The sequence below is a fragment of the Cajanus cajan genome, chromosome 9 (assembly GCF_000230855.2).
Source record: "Cajanus cajan strain Asha chromosome 9, NIPB_CcT2T_4, whole genome shotgun sequence".
In the NCBI taxonomy this organism is placed as follows: domain Eukaryota; kingdom Viridiplantae; phylum Streptophyta; class Magnoliopsida; order Fabales; family Fabaceae; genus Cajanus; species Cajanus cajan.
The window spans coordinates 23505937-23521756 of record NC_138525.1 but is presented as its reverse complement, the minus strand read 5'-3'; the positions used below and the strand labels follow the sequence as shown (position 1 = coordinate 23521756).

The following is a 15820-nucleotide window of genomic DNA, read 5'->3' as shown; positions in this document are numbered from 1 at the left end:
ATGGTCCGATGGACGTGGCTATGTTGTCACGTAGTAGGGCGGCTGATGGAAAACAAGTCGAAAAGGAGAGTCATATTTGCAAAACGATACGACAAAACTTAAATGGGTCGACGGTGGGTTCATAGGATGTTGGCTTTACAGAATGGAACAAGGACTATGAAGCTCTGGTTGGAATTGGGGATGACAAGGACTTGTCGAAGAAAGCTGTCGGTGGGGAAAATGGAGCATTAAATGCAATGAGAACATAGGATGTAGGTAATGGTCACCTTGTAGTGGTAGGGGAGGCAACATTGAGTAAGGATGATAAGGTGGATCGGGCTCATAAAAACCTTAATGGGCTGGATACTTGTGACACAATGGGCATGTTAAAGGAAGGCCTAATGTGCCATGTGGAGATGGTGCAACATAACAGCCCAACACATTAATTTGACTGATGGCCCAATCCATGATAAGGAAAATAGGTTGAATAAAGACTCTCTTGTGGTAGACTTAGGTTGTGAACTTCACATCTTACACGGGCTTGATGTGCCACCCATATGCAATCTCGATCGTGGAAACAACTCATTTGTGCAACGCTCCTCTCCAATCAATAGTACAGACATTTCAATGATCAAGGGCTTTCATGTGACAGAGGAGTAACTAAAGACGATGGACCTAGAGCAAGAATGCCTTGATGAAGATAAAGGTGTGCCCCAACTCGAGGTACGTGCGCTAGTCCAAAGTGATGGACACGCCCAAAGAATGTACCCAAAGCTAAGGGGTTCAAATAATGTGGGTGCAAAGATGCTAACGGGTGACAATGAAGACATGATGATCATGAGCAAGGAATGTACCCGCACATCATGTACTATTGTTGTCAAAACCCATAGCAGAGCCTGTGATACTCAATCGAAGGAAGTGGAGTGAAGAAGGCATTCTTATATTCCCCGTAACAAGGGGAAAGGGAATTTTATGAAACCAGCTGGGAGAAAACAGGCCAGGTGTCCTCCATTTTCCTCTAGTAATTCAATCTCTGGTGGAGACATTAGAAATTGCAATAGAGCTTTTTGGCTAAAAAATGAGGTGACAGAGGCAAAGAGAATTTGGGAATTTGGAAAGGCCATAGGAGTGACTCACAACTCTGTGGAGGAACACATTTTTGACAATTTGATTGAGCTAGAAAAAAAGAGATAAAAAAGAAAAGGAAGTGGTAATTAAAAATGCTCAGATGGGTATCAATGATGGTGGTCTATGAAGATGCTAACATTCAACGTCAAGGGCTTAGGGGGAAAGATTAAACGAAGATACATTATGAAATTGGTGGGTGACGAAGATATCGATTTGTTGTGTGTTCAAGAAACTAAAAGAGAGGATATCTCCAATTGGGTTTGCCATGCTATGTGGGGTGGAATGGACTGTGAGTGGAAGTCAACCCCAACCATAAACATGGGGGGCAGCTTATTAAGCATATGGAAAAAGGACAAGTTCGAGTTGATATCTCATTTTAGAGGGTTTGCATACTTAGGTCTTGATGGAGTATGGAAAGAAAATGGAGAGAGGGTAGTTATTATCAATGTGTACGCACCATGTAATCGGGCTTAGAAGAATGCGGTATGGGAGGATTTGATTGAAAAGAAGGCAAACAGTAATGTTGGGCTATGGTGTCTAGTTGGAGACTTTAATAATATCAGGTATTCATCAAAAAGAGTTAGCACAAACAATGAGAATTTTAGTCCTGTGGATACTTAAAGGATGCTTGAAGGAGTGGAGTTCTAAGGGCATCTCCAATGGAAGCAACTCATTTGAGTTGCTTCATGCATTGGAAACTGAAAAAAGTGGTCCCTAGTGTGCCATGTCAGCATTAAGCAACTCAAACAGAAATTTATTCCAACGGTAAGAAACTTTAAGAAATTCAACTTTTAGAATTTTTTTTCAAATCATTTATGAACCAAATTAAAATTTTTATTAAAAAGGACAATTGCACTACAATAAAAGAAAATAAATTATGATAAAAAATACACAATAAATAGATATTAAAAATAAAATAAAGCAATAATAAATACATAAACATTATACGAAATTAATTTTCATCATTATTATTTTCGAAACATTCCCAAATATGTTCAATAAGATCTGCTTGAAGTTGGCGGTGTATTCGTTTGTCATGAACGTCTGCTCTCCTATGAAGGTATGTTGTTCTAAAATTGGGATGAGCACCTATAGATATTTCAGATCTTGACATGTCATCATCTACACCATCATAATCAATATAATTTTGATAGGTGTCTCGCTCGTCCTCGACAATCATGTTATGCAATATGATACATGCATAAATTATATTTTTCATTATTGCGGCATCCCAAAAACGTGTCGGACCTCGTATGATTGCGAATTGAGATTGAAGCACTTCAAATGCACGTTTTACATCCTTTCTCGTTGATTCTTGTCGTTGGGCAAATAATTTCCTTTTTTTCCCCTGTGGCATGGAGATGGTCTTGACAAATGTAGCAAAGTCTGGATATATTCCATCTGCTAGATAGTAACCCATATTATATTGGGTTCTATTCACGGTGTATTGCACTGTCGGAGCAGTTCCTAAAAGAATTTCGTTAAATACATTAGATGCATTTAACACAGTAATATCATTATTCGAACCTCCAGTTCCAAAAAATACGTGCCAAATCCACAAGTCTTGTGATGCAACAGCTTCAAGAATGATTGTTGGGTTGGCATGATCACCTCGACAAAATTGACCTTTCCACGCAACTGGACAATTCTTCCATTCCCAATGCATACAGTCAATTGAACCGAGCATTCCAGGAAACCCACGTGCCTCTCCGATCCGTAGTAGTCGTTAAATGTCTTCGTTATTAGGGCGTCTCAGATACTCACCCCTAAATATTTCACAAATTCCTTTCACGAATCTTTGTAAGCATTTCACTGCAGTGGTTTCACCAATTCTAATATACTCGTCCACAAAGTTAGAAGGTGTTCCATAAGCCAACATACGAAGAGCAGCTGTGCACTTTTGCAACAGTGATAGGCCCCTTCTACGTGTTACATCGAGCCTCATTCGAAAGTACTCATCATGATTGCTTATGGCATCTACAACTCGGAGAAACACATGTCGTCGCATGCGAAACCGTCTTCGAAATTGAGTTTCTGTGTATACTGAATTTTTAGAGAAATAGTCATTGAACAATCGTTCATGACCTTCCTCACGATTTCGATGAACTACCCTCCTTGTTTGGTTTGACCTTGTGGTGTTGGGAAGTTGTTGTTGATAGGTTTGTATCATCAACTAGATCAATTATTCATCGTTGTTGTCGTGTAGTTCCTCATCTATGAATTGATCCAAAAGATCATCTAAATTGATGTTTGGATCATCTAAATTGTTGTTTCGATCCATCACGTATCAATATAAAAATCGAAGAAGAATAGATGAGGATTTTGTGTGAGAGAAGATGTGAGAATGAGTAGGATTAGATGACAAAGTCTACATATAAATAGTTTTACAACGGCTAGTTTTACAACAACTAGTTTCATAACAACAAAATTTGAATTACAATAATAAAATAAATTAAAACTCAAATACTTCCCTAAACCCTAAAAGAAATTAAAACCCATATTGTTATTTAAGATAATTACAATACTTTTCATGAGCTTCATGTTGAGTCTCATTCATGTTGGAAGTATCCTTCATTATGGTTTCATATGCCAAACGTCTTTCTTGTGCCTCCTTCAACTCAATTAGTCTTGATGCATAGGCATTTTTCTCCTTTATTGCATTTTCTATGCCAGAAAAATCAACAACATTAGTATTGGAAGTTTCTTTTCCTTTGGCCTTCCTTTTGGCTGCCTTTTGTCCTATCAGACGGGATGTTGGCGTTGGTATCTCATATTCATCAAGTTCAATGGGTGTCTCTATGTTGGAAGACGAAGAGTAACCACATGTAGACGTTACCTTCCCTCTTTTTGAATTGTGTTGCACGAAATCAAATTGCCATTTAGGTTCATCTCTCAAAATGACCCATGCATGCTCCATATCAAATATTTTACCTGTATCTTGAGTGTAAATCTTATGTGCGAATGCCATGACATCTTTCTCCGAACTCCCGTTTTTCTTTTGACTAATTGCTTGTTTGTAGCAACCAATAAATTTTTGAACTGCAGGATGAATTCGATTCCAACGTGCTTTTAGTTGAGTCGATTCTCTCTCTCTGAACTCGCCACGGTCTTCATCGTTGTTGTATGCTTCTGTGATTCTTGACCAATATTATCGTAACGTTTGATCAACTCCTATGATTTGATCCTTCAACGTATTGACCCATGACCTCACGAGAATAATATCTTCTTCAACTGTGAATGGAACACAATTTTTTTTTGTTGACGAATTCTCTGCACTTCCATCTAGTTGAATTCCATCGAGACCAATTGGTGATTGAGGTTCACTATTAGGAGTGTCAATATTGTGTACAGGAGAAGGCCTATAACATGCATTTGGGTTGGTGAGAGGTGGTGGTTGACTAAAAAATTGTGGTCCTTGAGAATTATCACCACTAGGTGGATGTGTTGGAAACATATAATATTGTGGTGTTGACCAATAAGGTGGTGGATTTTGAGAATTTTCACTAAAATAAGATGGTGGATACATAACATATTGCGGAGGAATTTGAGAATTTGCACTCGTCGGTGGTGGTTGGTTTTGGAAAGAATTTAAAAAATTTTGATGATTGTATTGAGGATCCATTTTTGAGAGCAAAACAAACAAGATAAAAGAAGTAGAAGAGAGTTAAAGAGGTCCAAATTTTTTAATTGAGTTGATGCCTATTTATAATGATTTTTTTTCTTTTTTTTAAAAAAAAAAAAATGCCAACGGCTACTTCAAGTCTTCAACGGAACTTTCAAGGTATTTTTTATTTTATATTTTATTTTTTTATTTTTTAAATTTTTAAATTTTTAAATTTTTAATTCTTATTTCTTATTTTTTTAAACGCTCGTTTTCTTCTTCTTCTCTTCGTAAAGGGTTTTTTCATTTTTTCTCCCCCTTTCCTTTTCTTCCAACTCCACCTTCAAACACCATCTACCACCGCAGCTGCCGCTGCCGCGCGCAGGTCCAGCCAGAACGTTCACCGGCGCGCCTCCGCTGTCCACCAGCGCGCCTCCGCTTTCCACCGGCGGCAGAATGTCCACCTCCGTTGTCCATCTGCAGCAGAACGTCCACCTCCGCTGTCCACCGGCGCGCTGCCACCGTCCACCGGCGCGCTGTCGCCGTCCAACGGCGCGCCTCCGCCGTCCTCCGTCGCGCCTCCTTCAGTTTACAAAAGTAAGCAATCGTTGCTTAGTGAAGCAACCCTCTCTCCTCTGCAAGAGACTCTTGCTGCCACCTCAGCCTTCTCCAATGGTAAGAAACTCATGTTGGAGTTGCTTGATGAGCCAAGCAACTCCCATTAGAGTTGCTCTGATATCTTCCTAAATTCGCAAGTAGTTCAACAGCGGATAATCACTAACTTGAACAAGCTTGATAAAAAGGATGAGGAATATGGATTGACTGAAGAAGAGTGTAAGAATAGATCGGATTTACAGAATGAATTTTGGAAGGTACTAGTGAGGAATGAATCTATCATGGCCCAAAAAGCTAGGGTATCTTGGCTAAAAGAAGGGGACCTAAGCACAAAATTCTTCCATTTTATGGTTAATTGGAGAAGGAGAAAGAATGCCTTGAAAGGTCTATTTATTGATGGGGCATGGTCTGAAGAACCTAGGAGGATAAAAAAACATGTTAAGGAGTTATTTCAGCATAGGTTTGAGGAGCAATGTGTGGATAGGCCTACGTTGGATGGTACACAGTTCCAAACAATTATACAGGGGCATGATGATATGCTTACAACTCAATTTTCTGATCTTGAGATACATTATGCAGTATGGGAGTGTGGCAGCTCTAAGTGTCCAGGGCCCGATGGAATTAATTTCAAGTTTATAAAGGCATTTTGGGATACATTGAGTGGTGATATATGTCACTTCATTAGGGAATTTCATGGTAACAGGAAATAATCGAGGGGATCAAACTCAATGGTCATAACTTTAATCCCTAAGAAAAAAGTTCCTCAAGGCCTCAATGACTATAGACCTATTTCCTTGGTTGGTTGCATGTATAAGATATTGTCCAAAATATTGGATAACAGGTTGAAAAAAGTGCTTCCATATGTTATTAACAACAGACAAAACACCTTTTTGGATGGTAGGAATATGTTGCATAGTGTGGTGATAGCGAACAAAGTCATCAATGAGGCAAAGAGATTGAAGAAGCCAACAATCATCTTCAAAGTGGACTATAAGAAGGCATATGATTCTATATGTTCGAAGTATCTACTAGACATGTTACATAGATTGGGATTCAGTGGTAAATAGGTGAAGTGGATTGAACAGTGTTTAATAACATCTAGGGTATCCGTTTTGGTCAATGGTAGCCCATCGGAAGAATTCTCACCTAAGAGAGGATTGAGGCAAGGTGATCCATTGGCCCTTTTTCTTTTCATTGTGGCTGCAGAAGGGTTGCAGAAGGGTTGTTAGGGATGATGAGGGAAACGGAATGAAGTAATAGGTTCTCTGATGTGAAGGTGGGCACCCAACATGTCTTTGTTAGTATTGCTCAGTACGTTGATGATACTATATTTTTTGGTGAGGCAAGTTTGGAGAATGTGGTCGCCATAAAAAGTATTCTTAGATTTTTGAGCTAGTCTTTTGGGCTGAAGGTTAACTTTGTTAAGAGCAAGTTTGGTGCAATTGGTATTGAGCGGTCATTTGTCATCAACTACACTAATTTGTTAAATTGCATATTTCTTCCTATATTGTTTTCCTACTTAGGCATTCTGATTGGTGCTAACCCAAGGAAAAAAGAGACTTGGGCACCTGTTGTTGATAAAATAAGGAAGAAATTATCATCATGGAAGTGTAGAGTATTATCCATGGCCAGAATGGTGTGTCTTATAAACTCTGTCTTAACCTCGCTCCCCCTATACTACATGTCCTTTTTTAAGGTTCCAAGGGTGATTAATAGAGTGATAACCTTTATGCAAAGACGGTTCTTCTGGGGGTCTAAGAATGAGCAACGGAAGATTTGTTGGATAAAGTGAGATAGGGTGACCCTTCCTAAAAATAATGGTGGGTTGGGCGTGAAAGACATTGATAATTTCAACAAGGCATTACTAGCAAAATGGAGGTGGAACATTTTACATCAGCATAATTCAGGATGGAGCACGTTGTTATAGTTTAGGTATGGTGGCGGGTACAATATGTGTGCACAATCAGCAACAAGCAAGGATTCTATTTGGTGGAGGGACCTTATTTCAGTATGTGGTGGTGTGGAAGTCGAAAGTTGGTTTGACAAAGTTGTCAAATGGAAAATAGGGGTGGGGGATAAGGTGAGATTCTGGCTCGACAACTGGGCCAGACTCGTTAGCTTTGCAGTCACATTTCCAAGGTTATTCACCAACTCTATGCAGCTGTAGGAATCGATATCTGAAATGGGTGGGTGCGTGGATGGTAGATGGGAATGGCAGTTGAGGTGGAGAAGGAACAGATTCGAGTGGGAGGTCTCACAAGAGCATTAGCTACTTCAACCGATTGAGAATACTGACTTTCAAAGAGATCGGGTGGACTCATGGAGTTGGGAATGCGAACCTTCTGGCATGTTCTCAATCAAATTAGCCTATACAACTATATATGCTAGCTCATTGTTGGTGGGTGAAACTAATGCTCCATACTTCTTTTGGTCTATCCCTGCTCCACCGAAGGTTCATTATTTCATGTGGAGATTGGTTAACTCTGGTATCCCAATCGTTGGCAATCTAGTTAGAAGAAACATCACACTTGAGCCCCAACAAACTCTATGCTCGTTTTGCAAGTCTGATGCGAAAATAGTATCTCACATTTTCTACACATGCCCTCTTAGTGATAATGTATGGAAGCAATGCCTCTCTTGGATTAATTGTCCTTCACCACTTTCTATGCAGGTTATTCAGCATTTGAGTTTTCTACCTGGAATGTTACACTCACGAGATAAGGTGGAAAAGTGGTACATATTGTGGATGGCCACAACCTAGACTTTATGGAGGCATAGAAACAAATGCATATTTCAAGGAGGGACTTTCAATCATGATGATATAATGAGGGATATTTTGATGTGCAGCTGGAGGTTGTTGTCATCTCTCAAAAAATCATTTGGCTTCACTTTCACCCAGTGGTGTTGCAACCCTGGTCCGTGTATTTGTTTATCAGGGTACTGATTGGGGCTTGCAATCTCAAGGAAGTGTCACAACCTGTTGCCATGAAGCATGAAATGACAATACTGTCATGAAATCGTTGGAAAAACATTCAATACAGGGTCATAGGGTCGTATATCAACTGGGGTAATATGGGTATTGGTAATCTAATGTGGGGAATATGCAGTTGGTGGATTATACCAATTCTAATAGTCATATAATTTTGTATATAGGTCATGGTACCCTGTGTACCAATATAATATATATTTTATTTGCTGTTAAAAAAAAACTCATTTTCTATGTTAAATTTTAATGATTCAACCGTTAAATTAAAAAAATTTAATGGATAAATTAAGTTTTTAAATTTAAAAAAAAATTAAAAATTATTTGAAACTTTGTTTCATCAATTTAAATTAATAGATAACCATACAAATATTTTATATGTTAATTTGAATTAAAGAAATGAAATATCAATTTTTTTATAAACTAAAATCAAGTGAATATTGACTAATAATATATTTATTATTATTATTTTTAATAGTATTTGATACATAATGTCATTTTTTTAAAAATATTTAGTTACTTTTAAATTTTTATTATATTTTTAATTAATATTATTTTATAATTTTTTAATTTTTAAAATGAGACATCTTATAAATACTTAAATAATAATATATTTAAATATTTTAAAATTATATAAATATTTACCAACATGTATATTTAAACGTAATAATTTAATTAAAATTTTATTTAATATTCTCATATAATAAAAACTTATATTATAAGTACTTAAAATTCAATAAATTATTATATTTAAATATATATAATGACAAACACTTATATAAATTAAAAACACTTAGATATATTTTTATTTAACCACTTTAAGATTTAATTATTTAATTAATTCAAACACGACACTGATAAAATTGAAAATACATGTCGTAATATAAATTTTATTAACTAAAATATACAACTTAGATATTCAATACTTATATAATATATTTTATTAATACATTACGTGTAATTTTTTTTGGTAGTAATACAACTAATATATATAATATATTTTTTTTTATATTAGTAGTAATAATTTACGTATAATTTTAGTTTCGAGTCAATATATATTATAGATTTTTTTATATATTAAATAAATTTATTGTTTAATAGTTAAATGTTATTAGACTGTGTAAAAGTTCAATTTTCATATTCTATATTTTAACAACTTATTAGTATTTCCATGACATATCATCGTGCCATATTTCATCCATATATGTATCATTCGTCTAATTAAGTGACATTTTACTTGAAAGTATCATGTGAACAATATTTAACATTTAATATTGACTTAATCTTAAATAAAATTGTCTTCGATATTAAAATATAAGAGTTTGATTCAATATTTATATATATATATATATATATATATATATATATATATATATATATATATATATATATATATCAAAAGGTACATTAATTAGTTTTTGGAATTAAAAAATATTGTCATATTAGTTTCTAAAATAAGTTTTTAAAAGTGTAAATATACACTCATGTTATTCCAAAATTATATTGATAAATTAGTGTCAAATAAATAAAACATTATGCACTCATATATTGTGGGTACAATCTATTTAAGAAGAAATCTTACATTAAATTTTTACTTTGTGTAAAAATCCTTCGTACCAACAATAATCACATACAATCATGATTAATTTATAATCGAGTGACTTAATTAAATAATATTATTAGCATGTGTATAAGGACTAAAATGTTAGTGAATAATTAAATTAAAGTCATATTTAATATTTATTTGATATATTTTTTTAAATTTATTTAACATTTTTAAATTTCAAAAAATAATATAATAATTTTAAAAATTCAAAAACTAAAATGAGCGATTATTCATTCATTCTAGTTTTCACACCACCAAAGTACGTGCTATGCCAAAAGTAGTTGCCTAATTTCGTGGATGTGGGGCATGCAATGTTTTCTTTTGTTGAAAGGGTCCAATGTAGGAATTAGGTAGGGATCAATCTCGAATTCTCATTCTTTTTACCCAAACCCTTGTGTTGTGTGTGGACTCCACTTTTGACAACTATCAATATTCTGCTTCTGCATTATTAAAGGCTCTTCAACAAAAATATTTCATACACAGGCATTTAAATCGGATCTGCTAGCAGTGCCCTAAAGTAATGTCTTAAAGTTTTTTTTTTTTTTTTTTGAAGCATGTAGTGTACCCTTTAATTCATTGAGGAGCTATAAATTATTTTATTTTATTTCATATTTAAATTATTTTTAAATATTTAATAAGTGATATCAAAACTCATTTTTCTTGTACAGAAAAGAGTTTCATTTCATTGATATTCTATGTTTTACAGAGAATTGATAGTTTACTAGAGAGTATATAATATATATATCCTAAAGGGTAGACCTTAGGAGGAATACGGAATTCTAACACTTGGTATTTAATTAGAAGAGATCAAGAGTGTAGAAGTTACAAAATATGTTCGAACTTTCTATGACCTATTTATATTATCTCGTATATATGCATCATTAAAGTCGTCAAATTCAAGGTATTTTCACCTTGCTGCTCATTGAATTGTGTCAGTTTTATTTTTAAAAATATATTTTGGTGGGTTAAAAAAAAAAAAAAAGTGTTTATAAATTATCAAATTAGTATAAAGGAAACATTTTACACATGTTAAAAAAGACATTCTACATCAGTAATTGTAGATGTTGACATCGTAAAATATATATTTGATTTTTCGAAGTATAGAAAGAAAATTCATTGTAGCAACGTATATCTCTACAACACCTCCTCTCCCCTATTCCTTTGTCTCCCCCGGTAGTCCCTTGCATGTGCTTCCCTTGCCTTACTCCACAGCCACCCATGACCTCTTCCCACTAACCACGAACCTCATCTCCGCCACCCCATCTACACCTTCCTCTCTCCCCCACCCCTACCTCAAATGATGCTCAATAGAGATCGAATATGTTCAAAAGAGAGAAAAAGCCTAACAAGGAGTAAAGTGCAAAGAGAAAACTCATGAGCATTCTTATAAACAATTTTACATTGGGTGTTGTTAACCTTATGTTAAATATCAGTTAAATCAACAATCAATGTAAAATGTGATATTTACCATTTGGTGAATGACATTTGATATATTAAGGTTGACAATATTTATAAAATTGCCATCGTGTTTCTTATTGTATTAGTTGTAAAATAACTAATGTAAAGGTTTGATGTAACGTATAATTTTTGCATTGGTATTGGTGTTGATTTCTAAGTTAAGCAAGACTTTTTGACATATATATCTAAATAAAAGTGACTCTTATGATTTTTATTGTGTGTGTTTGTTTAATGTTTAACAAGTTGATGTTAGAAATACAAGATTTTTAACCAATCTTTTTGGTTTGAGTTTTATGGACCAACTACTAAATTTAATGGTATTGACCAATGTTTTGACTTCTAATTTCTCTTTAATATGGATCTAAATCCTTTAGAGAGGAATTTAGAACAATATCTTTTTGTGTATATAAAAATACATTAATTAATAATTAATATATATAAATAACATTAGATATGACTACGCTTTTGGAAATATATATGTTTTGAAGAATTTTTTACACATTAATGGTCAATTTAAATGCTTGTGATAAGTAATTCCTTGCTAAATTCTTTTTGACCATTTCCAAAATAGATTGTGACCAAATGTTCCAATTAGATATTATATCCAAACGCCTGGTTGTGGAGCCAATAATTCACTCATATACTAGTCCAAAATTATTTTTGTAATTTTGCTATATCAAATACCCTTTGAGTCAAATTAAAACATTATCTCTAAGTCATATATCAAGACTAATTAACCAAAGCTGAAAATATAGCATGTACTCGAAGCATGACCAAACCCAATTTCAAGTTATGAGCCAATCACAAAAATGCCTTAACCTTTTCTACTTCTACATCATGGGGTGAAGGGATTGGACATATAGAGACCATAGATGGCAATATTATAGAGAGACAAATAGTTGTAATCACAAACTTTACGCACTGTTTGAAAGGAACCCTAATTTTCCACAAAGTGTGTGTGCCTATGGATTTGACAATGGAGTTTGGAAGTGTCTAATTCAAGTTTACGCGTGATAATGGAAGTGCCCCCACTCAAAGGATGTGATTGCCTTATCCAAACTTGGACCGTCTTTGGATCTATCCATATTTTTCGTTTTAAAGACCATACATTATTACATACTACTTGTTTTTGCACCCATTTCGGTGTATATGCTTTTTGAGGTGCACTTTGTCGTTGAAAATGATCGTGTAGATCAAAGCAAAATGGTATCTATGTTATCGGTATGGTGCAATTATGAAGAGGGGAATATGGCTCCTTGTGGGGTAAAAAATATGACGTGCATGTGTTGTTCTTATAATAGAAGACCAAGTATTAATTGAAGATGCACTATATGCTCCATAGTTCGATCATATGTATATATATGTCTTATCATTTTAGACGAATTCATGGGAATCATAAATTAATATGAAGGGTTGGTCTTTTCCGATATTTTTTTTAATACATGTACAGATATAAGAATCCCTAATTATATGCTAAAATTATATAGTTATCTTAATTTCAACTATATATTATACCGCGTTAGCAATCTTATATCCTATTTATATGCCTTGCACATCAAAACAAATATTGATGACTTAAATAGAGATAAAGAAAATGAATTTTATTTATCTTTTTTTATTAATTGGAGGGTCATAATGATATGTCGCATTTTTTTTTTCATGTCAATAAACTATTATTTTTTTCTTTTGTAACGAAGGGGGGCAATTTATTTATTTTTTTTAAAGAAAGGAGGAGTACTTGATTCAAGCAATAATACATATCCTAATTATTTTTGAAAATTTTAAATTCCAATTTTTTATAGAGAAAAAAGAACATGATAGATAAAAATGACCCTACAATATACTACAAATATTTTTTAGTTGACCAAATTTATTTATTTAAGGTGAACCCAATATATTTCCTAACATAAAGGTTAAAATTAACCTATCAAAATATGGAATTTTGTTAAAATTTATTTATAGAGTTAACCTATCTCACCAATTATTACTATTTATTTATTTATATAAATGATATCGATATATATACATGAGGTAAAAAAACGTTTTTTTTTTTTGTTTCTATTTTGGGGTTAGAGGTTGAAAGATGAAAACCAAGACACGCTCCTTTGTTCTCTTGCCACCAATTAATGTCTCTTAATTTTGAGTTGCCTCCAAAATAGGCTTTCCTGAACTCTAGGACCACACAAGCACTTATGAGAGCACTCTATCGTTTTCTTTCAGGACCACTTAACCACTACTCTACTATCTTCTAGCCCTTGACCTCTACCTCCAACTTTTTCTTTTTTTGGGTGCTACGCATTAATTAGCATGGATAATTCATCATCCAAATTTTATCATGTGAAGAACCTCAAGAACATAAGTATTAATACCATACCCTCTTCCTATGAAACACAATATTCGTATTCAGGTTTATTGTTTGTTTGTATAAAACTTTCATAAGCACTTCTAGAAAAGAGAAAATAAGAAGGAAAAAAATGAAATAAAGTTTTTCATAAATTCAAATTATCTTTTTTTTTTTATAAGTTAAAAATTAGATTTTTAAAAAAAATATATAAAAATTTTTTAGAGTTAATTTATGTATAAGTTAATTTTGATTTTTGTAAAAATTTATTTCATTTTTTTCTTCATATTTTCTTGTCTTAAAAGTGTTTATAAAAAAATTTATATGAACACTTATCGTATTCTTTGGACAACTATTATTTTTCTCTTTCTATTATATTACACCACTTATAATATTTGTATTTTTTTTTTCCTTTGAAGTGTTGAATAGAGTTTGGTGTTACCAAACTTTTCTCTTTCAACACGTACACAACACTCATATTCTCATGTAGATGTAGCTAATGTAAAAAAATATAGAACAGGCATCACTATATTAATTAAATATAAACAACATAACTAAATTTCTAAATTGATGATCACCAAGTGTTTTTTCTTGTGTATTAACCTTCTTATGTAATGAGCCCTACCGAAACATGCTACAATACATCGTTTTTATTTTAATATTTACAATGTATTTTAAACTGAATTTATTAAATATTTGAAAAAATTATAAATTTTCTTGTAATCTTAATTAGTGTCTTTAAAGGACTCGCTTATATAAAAATTGACACTTTAAGTTTAGAATTGAAGAAGAAAAAAACTCCTTAGACACCCGATTGTTATTTACACTCAAATAAAGAAAAAGATCAACACTGTACTCTTTATGAGGATCGATTTGATAGAAATGAATTGTAGAGAAAAGATAGAAACTAAAACGGTGTTGAATAGTGTAGTATCTACAACTGAAGAAGAGTTGGTAAGAATAATTAATAAATACAAAAAATTTTATACTAGTTCAACTTAACCACTAAGACTACATTTAATTCTTAAATTTAACCAGATTGAATTTCACTAACTTTTAGCAAATTTACAAGTATTCTTTTACCAAGTCATTTATGACTCAAACAAGTGATCTTTGACTAATCTTTTCAAACAATACTCAAATATTCTTTTACAAACAAATTTCTCTAAGCTCAATCCAAAATATCCTTTTACAGTCAAGTCTCCCTAGACTCTAGCTTATAACCATGGTTATGAAGGTATTACAAGGTTACAGTTGTCGTCTCTTTTAGACGTGATTACAACAAATCGTTTAAGTACAAAATGGACTCTTGAAGAAGATATTCTAAGATATGTGTATTGTATCTCAAAATTTTTCTATATTTACACTTCTATTTTCTATCTTCTCTTGAGTTCCAAAACTTCTTATATAGTGGCTTTGAGAGAGATGACGGTCATAATTTCTTAAGTCTAATTCATAGAACTATTTCGTTATAATCATTCGTCTAATCTAGAGAGAGGAGAATTATTTATTGGTGTATTAAATGTTTCAATTAATGTCTTTTGCCTAAACATACTCCTCATCTTTTTGATAAATTAAGTTACTTATAAGATTAGAGTAGTAAAGCGGGAACAATAGGAAGCAAAGTCAGTGTACAACTAGGATGCAATCCTTTTTTCAAAGCCTTTTTCGTAAAATCCAATATCTTTGTCCTTTGTTCTGATACTCTACATGCTTTTATACACTTTTAATAGAATGTGAGTTCCAAAACAACTTCTTTCGATCTATTAAGGTATAAAACATTTATTTAAAAATTTAAAAACATCAATCACAATAAATAATGATCGTTAAGAATAGTTTATATGTTTCTTACAGATACTACTTCGTCTTACAAAGTCTGAAACACTAACTTATACAAAATATTTTCTTACTAAAAGATAATGTTTATTATTATTAAAACTTATAAAACATGAAGGATCTAATATCATTTTTTGACTTAGCATGAATTAATATCTCTTTATGCAAAAAAAAATAATAAGACAAGAAATAGAAGAGAAAAAATGTAAATGTAATAAATATTGAGCTTATTTTAGGTTTCTTTTCTTAAAAAATGTATATTTTCAATAAAGT

General features: G+C 32.9%; 1 protein-coding gene across 1 annotated transcript; it reads right to left on the bottom strand.

Moving 5' to 3' along the window:
* Positions 1-3610: 3610 nt before the first annotated feature.
* LOC109815342 (uncharacterized) lies at positions 3611-4729 on the bottom strand. Its single transcript, XM_083064245.1, has 2 exons — positions 4314-4729; positions 3611-4244 (listed from the first exon to the last, which is right to left on the bottom strand). The coding sequence occupies exons 1-2, from the start codon at positions 4727-4729 to the stop codon at positions 3611-3613; spliced, it is 1050 nt and encodes a 349-aa protein (XP_082920371.1).
* Positions 4730-15820: the final 11091 nt, after the last annotated feature.